The 21,150-nt window shown below is 38.6% G+C and overlaps 1 protein-coding gene across 1 annotated transcript in view; it reads right to left on the bottom strand.

Annotated features, from left to right (window-relative positions):
* CAP2 (cyclase associated actin cytoskeleton regulatory protein 2) overlaps positions 1 to 21,150 on the bottom strand; it is a 67,645-nt gene that overhangs the window by 25,887 nt on the left and 20,608 nt on the right. Inside the window, 1 exon segment of the mRNA XM_066324481.1 lies at positions 9,463 to 9,540. Within this exon segment, the coding sequence (XP_066180578.1) occupies positions 9,463 to 9,540 (78 nt within the window).

The raw sequence follows: 21,150 nt of genomic DNA, 5'->3' as shown, positions 1-21,150 counted from the left end.
ATGAATATTAAAACAGCTGACTTAATAAAATCATTGTCTATATTATATCTCTAAGAAAACTGAATTCCAGGAGATGAATCAGAACTGTTGGAAAAAATCTTCAGCATGCCTTTGGCATGTGCTAGATAAAATTTCTTGTCACTTAAGACACAGCACAGTTGCTTAACAGAAATTTAAGAGTCTCTTATAAACACCATTCCTATTATAATATCAGTTTTGCTGAAATGCTTAAAAATGCAACATGGGCACAACTGACAAATATCTGAAGTAATTCCCAGTATCCTTTATTTCTTTTAAAACAATGATTCAAACCAGATTGTAATTTTAAATACAAATAACTAGACAACCAGCCAGCTTATAATATTTTATAAATCTTAATAGAAAACCAAGAGTAGTAAGACTATTGCCATGATTAGCCAAAACTCCAAAAATGTTCCAGCATGCAACAAGAACTGCCTGAGGCTTTGGCTTCAGAGACTGTTTAACAGTCTCAGCCCAGTCTCATTAAATGGCCTGGAAAACGAGTATTCCAACAGATCACACTACACAGACTTTCTTCGCGTCACACATTTGCATTACCCACACAAGAAATTCCCCAGGTGACAGGCTTAATAGGACTGGGGCACTCAGTTCAGGAGGATGGCCAAAGTTTTGGGTTTTGTGATGTTTGAAATCTGCCTGTAAAGTCACCCTAAACTGAATGGCTTGCTTAAATTTTGGCTGCTTGAGCCAGTGATTACTTGAAAATCTCGGCTTTGATTTGGGAAAATGAGTATTTTCTCAGGACCACTCTTGTCCAGAAACCTGCCAGCATGAATCACAAAGGCACAAAACACAGCAGGTAAATAAAATATAGTTTTAAAAGATCTTATGTATTTTAGGCTCATCTTACATGGTTCTGAGGGGCGAGATTGTTTACTGAAGGATTTTTATGTTGATAAGTGGCAGCACAAGTCAGACCTCACTATTACGGTGTTTAAATCAACCTGACCTATTATGAAAAAAACATGTCAAGAGAACAAATACTCTTTAAGTTATACAAAATGAGGGCATGGCAACCTTTGGCATAGGATCAGCAAAAGAAAACTCAGAAAATTTGGGATCAACAGCCCCTTCATTTTACTCAGCTGCAACCTGAACAGCGTGAGTACAGCCTTTATTCCATGGTGTACAGTTCTGTTAGCTTCTCCTTCATACTTCCATAAAATCTCCATCATACTTACTTGTATTTTTAAGAGGCAAGTTTGAAACTTGGAGTTGATCTGCATCAGGTGTCTTTGTATGTGTTTGGCAAGCAGTGCAGCCTAATAGGAATGGTTTTGCAGAGCAAAACACTTAGTGCTGAGGCCCCGACATTCACAGCATACATGTAAGGGCGGGCTGTTTGGGACTAGCTGTAAATTGTGGTTTAGATGCTGCCTGGGAGTGTATCTTCCACTTAACTTCATCAGAAAGATATCCACTCTGTACACCTTAAGCTGCTCTATAATGTGAAACATGACATAGTAAACGGGGCTGATTGGAAGGAGAAATACAGCCCCACTGGGAACTAAAACACTAACGTAGACACAGCCATTATCTCTGCAAACAGCCTAGTACAGTCCCATCCCACATTTCATCCTTTCAAGGGATGAAAATGTCATGGATAGCAACCACCACACTCCATTCTAACCATTTAATAGGCAAGCATCTGCTTTCAGCTGAGACTTGATTCCCTCTACTGTAAATGAAGAAAGAGATGTCCCTGAGGAATTCTTCCCACATATTAATAGATATTAGATGACTATATGTTAGAAGACATTAACAGATGTGAAGAAATGGACTCTAGAGGTGCTGGCCATCACTGTAAAGAGAGCCCACAAAACCACCTTACAGAATATTCCTACCTTGACAGTTTAAAGCTGATGAGCAGAAGCCTATGCTGAGTCTACAGGAATAAGATAACCAGTGAGATGCATTTCTGCCATGAGTAGCTGTGATTCTAGAACTGAAATAGTTTTTTATTAATTGTAATTTCCCATTTTTTGGTATTTTCAAAATTTGTAAAGCAAACTTTAAGTTTGTCCATTTTTTTGTATGTATGCAGTTTAGGAAAGGCCTTTGTTTTCTCTGAAACTCTTTATTCATTGCCTGGATGGAATCAGTGTTCAGATTAGGCTGAGAAATAACCTGTTTATTTAAGTATATATAAAATATAAATTTATTACCCTACTGCACCTTAATCCAGTGTTTTCTCTGAAAGTATTTTCTGACTGGCTGCAGAGACCGTAAGTAAGGTTTTTCTCTGAGATAACTGCATTTATGTCCCTCTAGTATTCTGATATTGTCAGGGTTCAAACCTCTCCTCCTACCTAACTACAGAAAGACATTAATTTATTATGGCCTAGTTTTCTTAGACTGTTAATCTTCAACATAGTGGTGTAATAAGTATTCAATATGTTGGTCAACAGTACAGGTTTTGTCACTCAACTCATTGCTAGGCAGCAGCAGGACTATGACACAGAGAGACAATCTGCAGAACTGTCTGGTCAGCTTCATCAGCACAGAAGCTTAGACACATTTGTGTGCTTCCAAAGTGACTTAATTGGTATTTGGCTTTTATTCCTCTTAGATAGCACAAAAATTCTCAATCTAACAGCCAATATCAGCTGTAGCAGTTTTGTCCTTTGTGGGAAAAAAAACAGGGAATACCAAACCATAACCCCACTTGACATATTACTACTTTAGTCATCTGTGGGTTTATTTTTAAATGTAAACTCTGAAGCAAGGCAAATGGAGAGGATGTGAAAGACAAATAGCCTCTAACCAGTGGAGAAATCCAGGGCCTGATACAACCTGCATGCATCAGTTTACAGCAGTGCAGAATCACACCCACTGCCTTTGGCTGGGACTGGCTGGTTTTTAAATGGACTTGAATGTTCTGTGTGTTATATTCTTGTCCACTACAGCTTTCCATGGGCAGTTTTTTCAACAAGAAAGGGTTCTCTTGATTTAGGCACACAGGCAATATCCCACAATTAATCAACAAGAACAATTACACTAATAAACTGCTTTCACCTTTTGATTTACTCCTCTTCAGTCCTGCTGCTGTGATTGTAGTACATGTCAGTGGGGCCCAGGGCATTCCAGGTAGCAAGGAGATAGTGTTAAGCCACAGTTGTTTCATTCACAACATCTGAGATCCCATTAATCTTTGCTGAGAGCAATCACCTTTCATGGGCCATGTCCCAGGAAAGGGATGTTAGATGTTGCAGGTTTCCATCCTTGGAAAAACTGTAAGACTGCCCAGTTCATTGAGCAGTCCTGGGAGTGACATAACTTTTGGAATTCACAAGTGTGGTCTGACTTAGACCAAAGTAAAATTGGAAAAGAAGAAAATAATTAACTAACCTGTGAATCAAAAAGCCCTGCTTTTCAGTCATCTGTACCTCAAGTGCTTTCCTTTTTACAAGGTTATGTGCATAAATCCCAAGAAAGAATTGTGTAACAGCAAAAGGAGAGTACTAGTTTGGATTTTGTTTAGCAGAAATAAAGAATATGGTACTTAATGGGAGAGGGAGTGTCCTATCAGCTTAGCTCAGTAGGGTCTCACATGGCACAGTCTGAATGTGAACATTGCTACAGGGACTGAAAACTATCCTGCTGACTTTTGGACATTATGTTACAAACAGCAGAATTCCAGTAAAGGTTTTCAGATCCCTAGAATTGCTTAGCATGTCAAATGAGGATCTAGAATACCTAGGTACCTCTAGTGTACCAGGTACACTGGAGGTCACAAGTGCACGGAGCCTTTGTGACCCTGGAGCCTGATTCTTGCACAGAACCTGAACTGCTGGCAAGTCTGTGCTAGTGTGAGCCAGTCTGGAGCTGCCACTGATGTGAATCTCCATCTCTATCCTGTGCAAGCTGGGTGATGCTGCACTGATCATGGCCCTTCTGCATTCCCATGATCCCTAAGTGTCTCTGGGCCTTTTTCCTGCTGAGTGCACTGCCCCTGGGACAGAAGTGAACCTCAAATGCATCCATCTTTTATTGACCTGGGAGTTTTGGCAAACACAAGTGAAGAAAGTGAAACAGTACAAGGATACCTAGAGAAGTTAACTAAAAGACATTGAGGTGCTAGAGTGTGTCCAGAGAAGGGCAATAAAGCTGGTGAAGAGAGTAAGTCCTATGAGGGGGCAATTAGGGAGCTGGGGGTGTTTAGCCTGGAGAAAAGGAGGCTCAGAGAGACCTCATTGCTCTCCACCACTACCTGAAAGGAAGTTGCAGTGAGATGGGGCTCAGTTTCTACACCCAGGTAACAAGTGAAAGGACAAAAGAAACTGGCCTCAAGATGCAACAGGGGAGGTTTAGATTAGAGCTTAGGAAAAATTTCTTCACTGAAAGGGTTGTCAAGCAATGGAACACCCTGCCCAGAGAAGTGGTTGAGCCACCATCCTTGAAGGTATTTAAAAGACATGTAAATGTGGTGCTTAGACACATGGTTTAGTGGTTGAGATGGCAGTGCTGGGTTTATGATTGGAGACCTTAAAGATCTTTTCCAACCTAAATGATTCTATGAACTGAAAACTTGATGAGTTTGAGGCTGATAGAATGCAGGTGAGTGATTTTGAGACAGAATTACGAGGTAACAGGTGTCAGGGGCTATCTGGAATGGAATCAGTAAGAGTTGGCAACAATATCCAAAGAATGAGCCTGTGAACTCTGTGCTGCAGCAGGTTAGTGACTGGAAACTGTTGGTCCATCCCTGCGGCTGTGACCACACGTCACATGCAGTTGGAGACTTGCTGATAACAGAGGTATGCCAACAGCTTGGCAAGATTTCAGAGAACAGCACCGGGGGAAGGGGTTCCCTTTCGAGCTCAGGACTCTCAGGCTCTGTCCATGTCACTCTTGGCACCTTCTGTGAGTTTGAGGCCCGAGGACCTTAAAAGGATTGAACCAAATTCTTCCTTAAGCTATTTCTAGACACAGAGGAGCAGGTTTGCAGCAGTCAACCAGCTGAGAGAATGGCAGAAAAATTCAGCTCAAACTCTTTTGCACAAGAAAGTAATAAATTGACAAGGTGAGGAGTATCCTACTGTTCGTATTTTCAGAAAACAGTAAGGGTGATCCCAGTGAGCATGAGGAAAAGTAGGGGGAAATGGAATGACATAAGCAAGTCAAGGTAATTAGAAAACAAATCCTGCTAGAATGCAGAATAATAAGTCCCAGGAGTCCTGTTATTGAAGTACTTTAAAACAGAAAGAGAAGAAAATGAGCAATCCCACACTGACAGAGAGCAGAGAACTGTGAATCTTCATCTTTTGATTTCTACATAAAATTCTGAGAATGAGTCCTTTATTCAAAGATTATGCCACAACTATTCTAATCCTACAATAGTTTATTTTTTTCTTTTTCTTTTGCTTGGCTATAAAAAATGAAACCAGAAGGATTTGTTCTCATGGCTCTAAGTCCAAATTCAAATACAGTTTCTTGGGTTGCTGTGGGGTGGGGTGAGATGTCCCTTTTCTAGCAAAAAAGGGAAAGCTCTCCTTTACCTCTCACTTTTTTCCACCCCTCTCCTCCCACCTGTGTGCGGGATCTGGATATTTAAGCTAGGTATTTAATTGGAATGTTTGTCTGCACAATGTTAGTAATTAAATCCATGAGCTTTGGCAGTCATATGAACTCAGCATTCTTTTCTAATGAGAAATTACATAATCATTTATAGTCTGAACTGCATCTGTCATTTAAATCTGTTTTGTAGTACTTCTTACCACGAACACACTCACCCTGCATATGCTTATATTAATTCACAAAAACAATAATCTCATTAATTTGTTCTCAGTATAGGAACAATGGATTCCTCATGCCCTCAAAGCAACTCTTAGAACTGTTTGAACATTTAAAGTGAAACATAACAACTCATAAAGAGAAGGCAGTATATGAGTCACCATTCACAAAGAATTTAATGCAGTGACTTTGAGCAGTGCTCAGTAATACACGATCTGAAATTAGAAGAAATTGTTAAACAGATAAATTTTCTTGGGAACACTAATTACTTTTTAAATTATTATACAGTGAAATAAAAAAACCGTTTTAGTCAGAATTGTATTTGGCTTAGACTGTGGGAAGTAGAAAATTAAGATCTAAATGATTTCAGAATGTTTTGTGAAGGTTTATGCTAAAACCTGTCTTCTGGATAGCCCAAGCAACATGCAAAACATATGGTCTCAAAATCCCCTTTTAAACAACTTCTCACAGATTACAGCAATATTCTAATGTATTTTCCCATCTTCTCTGTACTCTCTTATACACTCATATATTCTCTTATATTGTTTATAGTAGTAAACAATTTATAAAAGGCATTTTTTTTGTTTTAACACTTGAAGTTTGGCATCAATGAATAATTTCTAATAAGTGGATGGACTGAAAAATCCCGTCTTGCTGAATGAGCCTTTATCTAGCAGCCATTAGCTGGGACATACACAAACAGGAATATCAACTGGTGGTTTTGTCATGTGATCTATTCCACTGCACATACAAATATAGAACATGACCATAAAAAGTAACAGAACATGCTCTCTGTGAAGTAATTTATTGCAGTTGATGCTAGATTGGTATGCCAGCTGGAATTACCTTCCTGGCTCCTACTATTTTCACATATACAGATAATAAAGGCTGTGCACTGCAACAGATTCCAAACGGAAAAAATAACATTATTAACAAGAAGCAAAACTCCACGAAAGCAACTTTTAGAAATCTTGACTGTTTGAAAATGTTTGCTAGTGACTCATAGGACGAATTAAAGAGCAAAATGAGCCCTAGGACTTCACCGTTTTCATAGAGAGAAAAAATACCACTTTTTGATGATCTACATTTCTCTTTGCTGAGCACAAAAATGTTCAAGGATTATTATAGATATAGGAGCTTTCTTTTTGTTTGAATTCCTTTTTCATTAGTTTGTAAGCTGCAAGTGCTGAGCTAATTTATTTTTCCAGCGCATTTTCCCCTCACCCCCCCTTTTTTTTTAAAGGCACCACGTATGACATCCCAACATGACAGGAACTCAGTAAATCCCCTCAGTCTCCACACCGCTGTCTCTGAATGTCTACAAAGCTACTATGCCATAATCGCAACTCGCTGGCTCATTCACAGCTTTACATTATAAAGCAAACAGTCTAGACAGCTGAATGACAGAATTACTCTCTTTTCTCTTGCATTTATAGATATGCTGTCATCTTCATTTGCTTTTCTCTACTCTGTGCATTCTGATACACTAATGATCAGCTTTCCTGTTTGGATTCCACACTGGCTCCATGGCTCTGGGCTATAAATACAACCAGAGCTGAGATGACATCACAGGAATAAGGTCCTGGGGGAGCAGGGGCAGGATGCCTATTTCTTTCCTTCTGCTGGGTTAGCTGGTGATTACCAGCTTTTTCAAAATGGTTAACCAGTGTGACTTTACAATAGAATTTTTTCCCCTCATTTTGATGGAGATATAAAAAACCTAATGCCTGAAACTGTCTCTCTCTGCAGTGGGGAAAAAAATCAATTTGTACAGAATAGGTAGCCTTCAACTATTTTCACATCTGTCCATGGTATAATTGAGTGTATCTGTGCAAAAAATATGTGCAAAATAGAGAAAAAGAATGAACAACAATATGTGTTTTGATGTCTATAAAAATGTGTAGCTAACAGTCTTAAAAAACTTAAGTAACTGGACTGGGTTTGCTCTCACTGATAAAAAGAAATTGTAATATTTCTGGTATTTTAACTTTGGAATGATGTGTATACACATAGCATGTGGCACTTCCTCTATTCAAAAGGATAGTTAAATGGTAAAAGTGTACTTTCTTGTCTTCAACAAGCTGCAGAAATCTATGCAAGCCTGATAATGTGCAATGAAGACATATGGATATGAATGGCGAGCTCCGGTGATGTTTATGAAGAGGTTTTTATTATTTGTTGCTTTTCTTAATGCTTCTGTAACTATCATTCTGGGTTGCTCGAGAATCGCTTCTTTACCTCTACTCTTTTTTGTTGTTTGTTTTTTTAGCATGTTTTGTTGATATTTTTTAAATGAAAATTTCTAAATTTTACTGTTGAAAAATCTCAAATTTGACCTCTGTCTTGAGGTGAGAAAGTCGTAAGGGCAGGAGTAGAGAGAAGCCCTTGCCATTCTCTTTGGAAAAGTACAGACAATCCTACTGATAGCACATCAGCACAGGAGGCCAAACCAAGACCCACAGCTTATTCTTGTACCAGAGCTAGGACAATCCCTAAACTTCACAACATTGCACTACATTATGGGCCATCAGAAAATGTTCACTGGGGAATATTTTACCTATGAACATGTAAAATTTTGTGGGCCACTGGGTGCAGTTGTATTCACAGCCAATATAAATGACTGCTTGAGGCTTGTACCAATGGGAATTTTGCCTGTTCTGCATGAGCCATGACCCACTTTTACTCCCTGAGATCAGGGACAGCTGGAAAAACAACTGATCCCTTCTTGCTTGGAACTCCAAAGTCTACCCTTGAATACCTACAGGCTTTTTTTTTTTTTTTTTTTTTTTTTTTTTTTTTTTTTTTTTTTTTGAGTACCCTTGCCATTAAAATATACCAATTAGAAAAACTACTAATTTGTGTCTCTAGTAACTATAGTGACAGCAAAACTTCAGTAAATTATACCATGTGCAGAGAGTATTTTAATCCACTTTGGAGCAGCGAACATGTGGAAAAATGCAGAACTGATGGCAATAATGAGACTGTGCAAGGGAAGACTTCATTCTCTGCATACTCCAAGGAGGAAGGTTCAAGGGTGCTCCCACAGAAGAGCTACCTGATTGCTATTCCCAGGAATGATACAGTGCTATTGGCCTCAGCCTTCTAGAAACTACAAATGAGATTCATAACAACTCCACAGCTTCCCTGAGCTTTGTAGTGAGGGGAGGATTTAAATAGTTGCAACTAAAACAAGTATATAAATCAACTTGATAGAAGTTTACTTTTCATTTTCTTGGCAAAATGCTTTGTATTCCTTCCAGAACTGGCCTAACCTGGACCTCAGTTTGAGGAATACTGAATATATGGGCCAATATTGATTTTGCCCTCACTAGCTCATACCCTGACTTCAATGTCTACCATGTAGCATTCTTGGGGGGCTGGCAAATAGCCATTCTATTCCATGGCATTTCAAGCTTCCAGAGGAAGACTAATCCCACTTGCAACTGTAAAGTGGACACCTCCTTTGCGTTCTTCAAATGATCTTATATGCATTGGTACAGAAAAGGTCCTGAACCCTGGACCATGGCTTTCTGATCATGACAGCACCATGGTTATAAAAATGAAAGCAAGCCCCTAAGTGCACTGTATAAATAAAGGAACAAAGAAAGCAAATCCAGGATCGATAACATATGGGAACACAGGCTTTTTTATACACTGCCTCTTGAAGCTCCAGGTCACTTTCCTTACCTCTTGAGGCTCTTGACATTGAGATGCTAACACCAAGAAAGATCTCTGTGCTTGGAAAGCAGCACGTACCATCTCTGCCTGTAACAAAAGGAGAAATATAAATTAAAACTTAGCCTGTAACCTCCAGCCTCTTTGTGGCAGCTGAAAGTCAAGTGTGACAGCTCAAATCTTCCTTGCTGCTTCTCATCTAAATCACAGTAACACTGACTGGAAGAAATGTATTAAAGTACTAGCTTAGCTATAATTTTTTTTTTACACCTAAGGTTAAAATTCCAATCTTTCTCAGACAGGAAATAAAATGAGTTGATAAGCAGGGTTTTAGTTATAATTCCTACATTTAGTCACAGGAGGATTTAATTTTAACACTTCAGAGTACGTCTAGGCATTTTAATGGTGATGCTTCTACCCAAGTGCATGGCAAGAACTTATTACCACTGGGAACAGTGATCTGCAAGTTTTGTGTTGAACTGCAGCTTAGGCTGTGGTGCTGTTCAGGATGAGTTGAGCCTGGCACATTTGCTGAGGGACTGTGCTGTAATTCATTCCTTGCCCGTGATCTGTGGGCACGCTCTAAGATTGATGGCCATGAGAGACGGTGGCTGAAGGTTTTTGGGCAGTTTCCCACCCACAGAGCTCTAAAATTTGGGTTACAGCTGCACCTGATGGTATGCTTACACATCACCAGTTTGGATGGGTGATAAATCCCCACACTCCTGGGTGTTTACTAATGTTCAGATTTCTGGTCCTTTTCGTTTATTTGAACCTCACACATTTTCTGTACATTCTAAACAATATACATTGGTTTGAATCAGTATTCCAGTATCACCTCTACCTTATCCAGGTGGATGAGTAGTGACTAGGAGAAAGCATTACTGGTATGGAAAAGAATTATTCATGACTAGTTATTGCTATATATTACTAAAATAAAAACCAAACCAAATGCTGTTAACTTAATATGAATAGATACATTTATAATCACTTGGTGAAAGGGTGGGGAAGCACATGCTGTTTTTCCTTGGGGTTTTTTCAATCTAAAAAGAAAACAAGGAAATTATATATACAGACCCATGTGGATGAAACTTAAAATACATAAAAGTCAGGAAATTTGATGTTGTAGCAAAGTAAAACAGCTAAATTGTGTTTATTCATCTTAAAATGTGATGGCATGAATAAAACATGATCTGTTAGGATGAAAGTCACTGCAAGGAAGATGGTAAAAGAGACCCAGCTTGGACAGTATTTGGGGAGAACGGGATAATATGGGCTGACAGGCTGAGATTTGGAAGGGTATAATCATCTCTATAAATAGATAAAGAAATAAATAATAAGGGAAACTTAAATGTTCCAGCCAGAGACATAAATACCATCAATAATAGCAAGGTTTAGATATTCTTAGACATTTCAGATTACTGTTTTTTTGTAAAACCAGTACAGGGTTGTTTTAAGCTTGGACGGGGGAGGGGGGGGTTGTTTGTGTGAGGAGAACCTTGTAAAAATTGATGTTCCTGAGGAGGAAGTAATTATGAATGAATTCAGTGCTTTTTAGATTGCAAGATGGACAAAAATAAATCTGTAACTAAGGCTTGGTATAAGGCAAATCTTTAGAAAATAGAAAAGTCAATGAAAGAAGATGATTGGTCTGAGGAACTCAATGATTCAAATGCAGGAAAGGATGGACTTACATTGAGAATGGAAATAATCTGTGTGCACTGGGCAGGAGAGAGAAATTGTAGGAAAGGGTTACAGTCTCTAAATGAACAAATAATTAAAGCAATATACTAAGAATAGGTATAAAACCCACACAGAGTGACAAGAGGCCTGGATTATCAAGCAGGACTTCTTTTCAGGCACTGTAACACATACAAGCAAAGGAATGATGGATAAAGGCTTTTTTGAACTGCACCTTGCTTGGAAAAGTGAAACAAAGATGTATTTTTTTAGCTACTGGAACAATAAAGAAATAAAGCAATGAAGTGAGGCCCTGACACTGCTCTGAAGGACAAGCTGGGCATGTCTACATTATCCTTGATGTACAGATTATCTGTTGCTGAATAACATGGTCTTCCCAATTTCAAGGAAGTTGATGTACATGAAGATACTGAAAGGGTAGCTAAGGAGAATGATGGCAAATCAATGGGAAATACAAGAATCACTGGGTCTATATTATCCTTCTTCCAGACTACTGAAGACACTGGCAGATGGAAGCACAAGTAGAAAATATTTTAAATATGTCTTATTTGCAGATAGTACTAGGCGACAGAAATATGCAATGATGGATTGGGCAAATATGCCCAAGAAGAGGGAGGGAAGTTATGTCAAGTGATATCATGACTGGTAGCTTGACTTTGGCACCATGGACATTTCAACCAGATTTGAAACAAGTGACTAAAACACATGACAATGAAAAATAGGAGAAATCACAATGGGATTACCTGTGGTTGAAATCATTACTTTGTTTCTTAGACAAGGATAATGTGTCAGATCTATTATATCTAGGTTTCACATAAAATGCTCGTTGTGGGTTCTCACGGGAAACTCACACTTTGAGTGGAAATGACACAAATTAGTATAAAAATTCTTCAGCTGGATAAGATGCTGGATAAGCAGAGACAATAATAAAGTATATTACAGGTGGTGTTACTTGAGAGGAGGAAAGTTGCTAGTTGTGTTTCTCAGGGATTTTAGTTTTAGGAGCAATTAGTGTCATAAGGAGCAAGAATGAGGTGTGCACTCATAAAATTCTTGAGCAACCCAAGGTTAAGACACTTTAACACAGTCAAGAAGGACTCACTCATCACTTAAGAAGAGTAAGACAATTTTGTTGGCACAGATATTATGAACTGGTTAAAATTTAGCAATCCTCCCTGCTGCCCCTTTAAAACAATGCATAGTTCTAGGTGTAAATATGGAACTGATTAACTGGAAATGCTGAAGAATATGGAAAATACAATTACAAAAGCCAGGAAGGTGGCTTTTTGGAAATAACGTATGCAGTTCTACAGCAGATGTGGCAAAGTATTTTTAGTAGACCTACTGAAGTGTTAGTACCATTGGAGAGAACCTCCTCTGGAATTCTGTGCACAGAATTATTACAGTCACCTGTGTTAAAAAAGGACAAGCTTAAATCAGAGTTGATGCTGAGACAACTTACTTGGATTTTTAAAGCAATGAGTATAGGTCACACAAAGATAAAATATGAGATTCACTTATTTTTCTTAGCAAGAGAGTGGCTGAGAAATATGACAATTCTTTCTATTAGACAATGCAAATAATAGATAATGAAGAAAATAGTAGTGTCAGCACATAATCACTGGTCTGAAGACTCGGCCATGAGTAAATGCAGTCTCAAATTTATAAGATTTTCAACAATGCAGAAGGTGAAGTTCAGAAGGGATCTTGCAAAGTCCTCCAAAGTGGCAGCATTATTTAAAAACAGAGGTTTAAATGCTGATCAAACAGATCATAAACATAAGAAAAGAGTCCTTAGATATAGAAAGTTAAGATCGTTTATTGAGTTCTTGACCACATACTGAACTGTCACATCAGTGAGGTCCGAAAAATGTGTCTGTCTGGCACTTTGTCTACACTGCATTAAATACACACTTTTGGGATCCCAGTGGCCACTATGGAGGTTGAAGAGGATTTTTTTTTCTCCACTCTGAGTACAAAGTAACAATTGGTTTCTTGTCGTATTATTAATTTCTTTTTGATGAAGCACTGGAATTTGGTCAGTGATGGAGACAGACAGTTGGATGATACACACTGATGTTTCTGTAAGACTGACATTCCTTAACTATGCCTCATATGTGTGTGAAAACTATTGTTGGATGTGGAATCACGATTCATTTCTCCTCCAGAACTGTATTACTCCTCATTCTCTACTGCAGAGTATGGCCAAGGCCACTTTCTCAAAATGTCTGGGAGCTGTCTTTAAGAAATCTTGTGCTATTGAGTGCACACAAGCCACATGTAACACTCTTTTGAGTTACCTGTGCTATATTTAAATGGTGGCTTCTTGCATTTTTTTATTATCCAAAATTTATTACAAGATGTTTGAAACATTCCATTGTCAGTGGACTGTATACTGATTGCAAGGCTTGTGCTATGGGTCCAAAATTTATCCAGTCCCAAAAGCTTTTAACTGTGTAGGGATCAGAGCAGCCAGATCTCTCCCTTTTGAATGTAAATCTTAATCAAAAGATCATGCTAACACAGTATTTGCATTTGACAAGAAGAATTTTAAAAGAATTCTGCGACCGTGACTTCCTTCTTTCTTCAACAGCATTAAAAACAGCTTTCAGAGTTTTACTGCTTCTGAGCATGCCGTACTTCTTTCCTTGCATCCCTTCAAAGACACAGAAGAGCTTCTTCTCATTAACAATGCATTAGTTCAGTCTATCACCATTCCACTTCTTTCTTGTACTCTTTCAAACGTGACACTTCATTGCTCCCTCCTTGTGTTTAGCAGCCAGGCTGTGTAACAAGCAGCAGCACTACAATTTTGGAGGGAGGTGACTCTTTCATGAGCTCTCCCCAAAACCAGCAAAGACTAATGAGTGAAAACGCACCAGAGGGGATCTTTCTCAACAATTTGTGTGGCTCAGATAAAAGACTGCTACAGAACAAATCAGCTGAAACTCTTTCAGTTATATTCAATTATAGTAATGAAGCCTGACTGTTCGAAAATAAAATAGGAATTATCAGTAAATTTATCAGACTAGAGTACATCACCAACTTGCAGACATCCACCTGCAGACAAAAGTGGAATGTTTTGGAGCAATAGAAAATTGACATATAAAAACTTTGAGTAATCCTTTTGGCATTCTTGGTATTACACACAGACACATCGATCATCAGACAGATTCCTGAGATGAGGTGAGTATTTTGAAGGAAGCAAATTCCTCCAAGCATTTTCTACCCTTATTTCTACCCAATTATTCTACCCAAATTGCTCTTAGCAATTTGTTCTAGAGGCTGGAGGAGATGGCTGTGACTTTGGACCTAAATCCCAGGACCATGTGGCATTCCATGCACCACCCCAATCTCCCCACTGGTAAAGTGAGGAATAATGCATCTTAATCCTTCACCTCAGGTGTTTTTGACAGCTGACTCAGGTGACTGACATGGCTGGAAGAGCTGAAGTGTGACATGTATGCCATGACAGCCCAGTTCCATGCTGTGGAAACCTGTGGCTGACTACAGTGAGTGACCTCCCTGTTGTCACTGCAGTAACAGCATGGACCAGCCTCTTCTCAGTTAAGCCTGCAGAGGTTAATGGAGGAACCATATGTATTTAGAAATAATCTTTTAAATAGCAACTGGTTTAACCTTCTCTGTCATAACATAATGCCAACTTCTGATATTTGTCAGAAGCCGCTGCTTGAAAAACTGCCAGAGGTTCTGTGAGAGATGTTTAATGAAGACAACGCTGCTGACCTGTTTGAAGGAGCAGAAGTACAAATTCCACTCAAATGCGCACTGTTTCAAACTGAGTAGTTGTACATGCACTGGACCTGAAGCTTAAATTTCCAGTTTGCTTTGGTGAGGTTCAGTTCTCCAGAGCACATGTGGCTTTAGGATCTGTCTTTCTCATTTTAAATGTTCTATTCAATCTAAGTTGACCATCACTCTGGTATCCAAGTACCAATATAGATAAATATTACTTATGTGCCAAGCAAGCTACAAGAACAAACAGGCACATGCACTCATATCTCAAGTTACATGTAAATTCACTAGTTGAAAAAAAACCAAACCCAACTAAATAGAAGTAAGAGAAACAAAAATAAGATTTCCTAATGAAATTTAGTCAAGAAAATTACCTTACTGATCTTATAATATTGAATTGGTCAAATGTTACCGTATTTAATACCATATTTCCTCAAAGTCATAGCATTTAAAAGCACACTGTAAATATCAGAATCCACTGGAGTTCTGTTGTTGGAGAATATTACACATCTGCATATCTGTACATGCTAACATTAACAGAGATAATTAGCAAATCAAAATACAGTTCTAGATAGTAAAGAGGACCCAAGGGAAAAATGGGATTTAGTGGTCCTGAGTTCAAAATATAGTTTCTGCAGAAATAATTATGGGTCCTTTGTATCTAGCAAAAGACACAATGACTGTAGTTTTCATTTCAGCAAATGAAAACTGCAGATGGAGCTTCACTGACCCCAGCCTTTCTCTAAAAGGGACAGCACTGCCAGAGGAAGAGACACAGTTTGTCTTTTACATTTTGCTTTCAAAAGCCTCTTCAAAGTGAAGTGGTGAAGTGGCTGCTGGCTTGAAGGGAGAGGAAAGAAACAGAAAAAGAACAGAGTTTAAATTAAGATGGGGCTGCCATAGAAATTATCCAGGCCTCCTAAATAGACAGTATTTATTTTGAACAGCTAATTGGCTGATAGAGATTTTTAAAAACTGGACCAAGCCTTAAAGAGTCACTGGCAGTTCTCCAAACAGAGTACTTTTTACTCTGGAAAATGAAAAGGAAAAAAAGAAAAAAACTCTCACCTTTCTCTCACTGGGCCATGCAGAAAACAGGGTTGAATTTCAAATCAAAATTGAAGTTAGTGGGAGAACTGCCATTGGTTTTGACAGAACCAGACACCACCTAAGATATTTTATTTTCTGTTTTCAGACAGGTACATTTACTACCACAAATCAGCTGTCCTCTGCACTGAGGATTTTTGGTGTTTTTCATTCTTCATGGCTATGACTATATTAGGGGGTTTTTTATTAAAATTTCTCAGCATTGCTACTGCCTGTGCAGTACCAATCAGTGCTATCAATTGTATCCGTGCTGGTCTCTCTGGATGTTTATGTCTGCCAGAGTATTGAAACTGTCATGTAACTGTGCACAGCGCTAGTCAGTATTACCTTGTTTCAGAGTAGCTTTCCTATCTCAGTTCATTAACTTTACTTGTTTACTGTGACTTAAACCACTCAGAGCTCTTACCTCTGGTGGAGTTCAAACCGTACTCTTCTTTAAGATCTCTCAGTTCTAGTTAATGATGTAACAGGGAAAGAATCGTTTGGGGTAAATTGTTGCTGCCATTTTATTTCTCCATTTGAAACATGAACTGCGCAGATGAGCTGGAGTCAAGGGATATTTAAAGCCACAACGGTAGTTTTTACATTATTTTCAATATTATTGCCTTGGGTAAAGAATACACATGTTCTGCACCATTTCCACCAACAAAGGCTGCCATAGTGTTCCAAAATTTCCTCTAAACTCTCCCAGTTTTGACTGACATGCGTTTTCCTGATTGATTTAAAGGGACTGTTTAGTTTAAAACATAATGAATACTATTTAAATGTCTGTTTTGTTGATTAATTAATTATTAATATTAGTAGCAGAAACAGCCAATTATTTTGTTCATCTGTCACTGCTTCAAACGGATATAAATATTTTGCTGTAGGGCCATTTTGGCTGCTTATTACTGCCAAGTGAAGCAATAGGAGATCATATTTCCAAAATCGTCTCAAATAACCTTTGCCAACCAAAAGAGAGGAAGAACAAGGCCAGACCAAAGCTACTGACTAGCTCTCCTAAAGCTCAGGCTGCTTTTTTATCTTCCAGATTCATAAATTCTTCATTAATCTCTTTGACAACAGCCAAAAATCTATGACTCTCTTGACCTCTGTTCATTTCAACTTTTACACAGAAGTTCCAAAAATAGATGTAATATACTGATAGTTAGGGATTCCAGAAGATTCAGCATAGAAAAAAGAGAATTATGTGCAAAAATAAAAAGTCCACTCATTATTTAAGATGTGGTCTATTTACAGACTAAAGTGTTTGTGGTTTTACACCTTTCTTTTCTGAGCAGTTTTGAAAATGTTCAAAAATTCAAGTTTGCCATTTCCATCGCAGACTTCCGCAAAGGGCCAAAAGACACCTGAGGGACATTTCCCAGCCATCTCACAGCACAGCACACAGCCACGGATCTATATTTAAAAGCCTCCACATCAGTAGAAGGTGCTATTGTCACATTGCAGAACCTGATCTAGATCTAAGCACCTGGTCCCTGGTGCTTCTCTGTACACCACACACGGCCACAAAATTGTTTGTGAGCTGTACAGGATTTGTGCTGTCATTTTCTGCCTCTGTAATACGTCATTACTCATCACCATAGAAACAAACCACAGATAAAAATAGCCAAACATTTTAAAAACAAGCATAAAACCACCGTAAGAACAAATGGCTTTTCTCCAGTGCACAGGAAGCATCACTAAAATCTAGACCAGGCCACCATTGTTGACTGGAGTAACCAAAAACTGGAGTAACCAAATACTGTATTTTATAGGAGTTAGGGTATGAGTCACAGCAATCAGTGAAAAATGGGATTTGACCTGCCTCAAATTTGTTAAATAACCCAGGACTCCTGAGCTTAAAGGCTTTTCCAGAGGGAATAAATTTAAGTAAAACTGTTACATGAATATTTTTTGTATCATGTCAAGGATTATGCCATGATGAAGTGATGATTTTTTTTGGAAATTTGTATTAGGGAAAGTAGATAGGAAGCCCTCCAAGCTGCAAGGGAGGAAGTTGGCCACAGTCTTCCTGAGAGACCTCTTACAGCTCTTCATCCTGACCAGCCTACAAAAACAAGCAGGTTACTCTGAGAGTGATGGCAAAGGGGAACCAGCTTAGTTCAGGATCTCACTGAAGAACAGAAAGTGGGGTATATTAAAGTTTCACAGCCCTTTGAAGCCTCTAGTTTCTCCTGTTACCTGGAGCTACATTATGCAACTCTGAAAAAGTGCATTACTTCTTTAAATAAACAGGAACTACATGCAATGTACTGAAGTAATGAAGTCTAAACTTTGCTATTACGAAGATCAACGGTTTTTAAAATTCACGTGCCTTTTTTCTTTCCCATGAACATCTGAGCTCAGAGGTCTTTGGAGGACCTGGTTGCCAGCATTGAGGAACTATTTGTGGAAAGACCTCATTTCCCTGAGGAAAAGCAAACCTACATTTCCTCCATGGAACACATCTTGTAAGCCAGCACATCAGAGAACCACAGAGATCTTGGAGCCTGCAGGTCTCATTGTGATCTGCACAAACACACTTTTCCTGCGCTGGTTGCAGGCACTGGTTGTTTCTCTGCTGGGTCTGCTTTGACCCTGAGGCTGCTGCTAACCAGCCCCACTCTCTATCCCCAGCTATCCTGTCAAAAGCCCTTCTCAATGAAGGTCCAAATCCATATTAGGGGAAATTCAGAAAAGACTACAATTTCACAGGCCTTAGGATGTCATAGATGTGTCCCTGATTTAACAAATACAAGTTCTAGGAAGTTCAGATGCTTCTCTCTGTAAATTAAAAAGGTTACAGCACTTCTTGAGGCACTGCTTCATAAATATTCTTCTAGCAGTGTTCACTGAGCACTCTTCTGAAGAACTGATTTCTTGACTTTCTCTGTCTGACAAGTTGCCTGATAAAGACCAGAGACCCACTAATTTCTAGGAAATTGTACTATCTTTACAGAAAAAGTTTGGACAAATAGGTTCTTATATGGAAAATACTTTTTGTATGTTCTGCCTCTCATGCATTTCAAGACAACTGGTGACATTGCCCACACACCTCACTCTGCAAGTAGATCCATTGAGCTCCCCGAAAGCAACTCAAATGCCAGAAGTGCCAGAACTTTTCTCCTTGTAAATTCACTTCCACTTTTATCACCTTGAAGAATCCCAGACCCCCAACCAAAATTTGCTAACATGGAAGTCAATTCAAAACTTAAAGCTCAGACATTTATAATCATATTTAGTATATCTTCCCACCTGAACCATATCTTCCTTTTCAGAGGTGTTAAATAACAAAAGCCTACATGTACTTGGAGAGGGAGCCTCAGTCTCTCTGAAAGGCAAGGATGTGATTGAAAAGCAGATCTGAAGTAAGGTGTATTTTTTTAAACAGAACATGTATTAAAGCAAAATGAAAGAAATATTTCAGTCTCAAACTTCTACATAAAAATCCTAAAAGAATCTTTTTACTGTATCTCTGGAATAAAACACATAATTCAACTTAAGAAACTATGCACCAAAACTTAAACTGCTTTGCAGTTCAGATTAATTGTGGCAATATATAGTTCCATTTTTGGGTGTCACTAGACTAAAAGAAGTTACCAGTGACAGTGACATGGTTCAATCTATCCCAATGGACTCTTCAATGTTCAGAAATGTGACTATATTGATCTTGCAATTCATACTGGACAAAAAGAGGCAATGCATGTTTGTGGCCACATTGTACCCTCATCACTCCTGACAGCACTCCCAGCTTATTTAAAACAACATTCAAACCACACACTGGTTTCCCTTGTGGTTTAATTCTCATTATTCACTGAACTCCTTTTTACTAGAAACTGACTGGAGAGCCAGATTCTGAGCTCATTGTTTGGTTTTTTTTGCTGACGACAATGAACAGCCTTCTCAGTTTCCAAGCCCAGCATTTCTATACACTCAAAACAGTTGCAACCAACGAGCAAAATAAAAGCAGGTCAGGGATGGGGAGGCAGATGAGTGAAAAGAGTGTACACGTGCTGTTTGGAAAGAATGAGACTGAAAATTAGTAAAAGACTCAGCCTGTAGCAACAAATGACATCATTCAAGCATGTGTCCCAAAACAGAAAAAAATGGGGGGAAAAAAGCCTCCATGGATGTGTATTTCTCAGATTGAAACAAATGGGTTTAAATTACGTTACTACTCCAACTCATAATTTTCACCAGAGAAATAAGAACTATGAGCACCAGTAAAATGAATTGTCAGTCACAAGAGGTTCATGCTGATGTCAATAGCAAGGATGCTGTCTGTTTTTCTGATGGATCAAGGAAGTGTACCTCATTGTTGCGACACTGAGTGCCTGAGATGACTGCCACCTATGCCCTCTAGATCCTGGCCTGCTTTGAAACAGAGAGAAAACTAAAAGTCTGATTACCTTACCAAGGCTTCCTCATGGACCCTGGCTCTGTGCGAACTCCATATATCCAACCCTCCCTATTAAGTTTTCTCCTGACTTTACACCAGCAAGTGTCCTAGGCAATGGCTTTGCAACAGTCGTAGAGACACCCTGTATTTGTGGCTGTGACTGCAGGTGGTTCACACTCTAAAGCCATCTGTGATTTAGCTCACTCTTTTAGCCGTGTAATTTTAACACCTTATGATTTCTGGTTAAGCTGACGCAGTGATTTTCAACTTGTGGAACTCTTATGCCTCTAAGTCTTGCTTCTCCTGGAAAACCACCAAGAAAAACTGGTTTCTTGCCAGTTGACTCAAATATTCTCTTAAAGGACTTCAATTAAAAAAATTTTATAGAGGATAGCAAAATTAGCATGAGCTAAAGCATATGATCAGTTCTGACTTTGACTTCAAATGGCCAAAAATGTAATGTATGCCTTGATTAATTGCTCCATTCATTAAGTAAATTGATTGGTAAAACATGGACCTTATATCTAGCCTGAACACTGAATATTGTTCTGAATTCATCGGGTCCATTTAAGAACCTTTCACGATCAGTTTTTTTTTAATGAGGGCAACTTACCTAACATTTTCTTGGGCAAATATTATAGATTTTTCTTTGTTTTCACACTGCATAAAAGGGTTTTTACTGAAATAATTCTGATACCTTTCTCTAGCATCCTTGGGAGATCAGAAAATCCCACTGTACTGAGTAACCATATACA

The sequence above is a fragment of the Sylvia atricapilla genome, chromosome 1, assembly GCF_009819655.1.
Source record: "Sylvia atricapilla isolate bSylAtr1 chromosome 1, bSylAtr1.pri, whole genome shotgun sequence".
Lineage (NCBI taxonomy): Eukaryota > Metazoa > Chordata > Aves > Passeriformes > Sylviidae > Sylvia > Sylvia atricapilla.
Note: the sequence above shows the minus strand (reverse complement) of the source record. Positions and strands in the feature narration are given on the sequence as shown.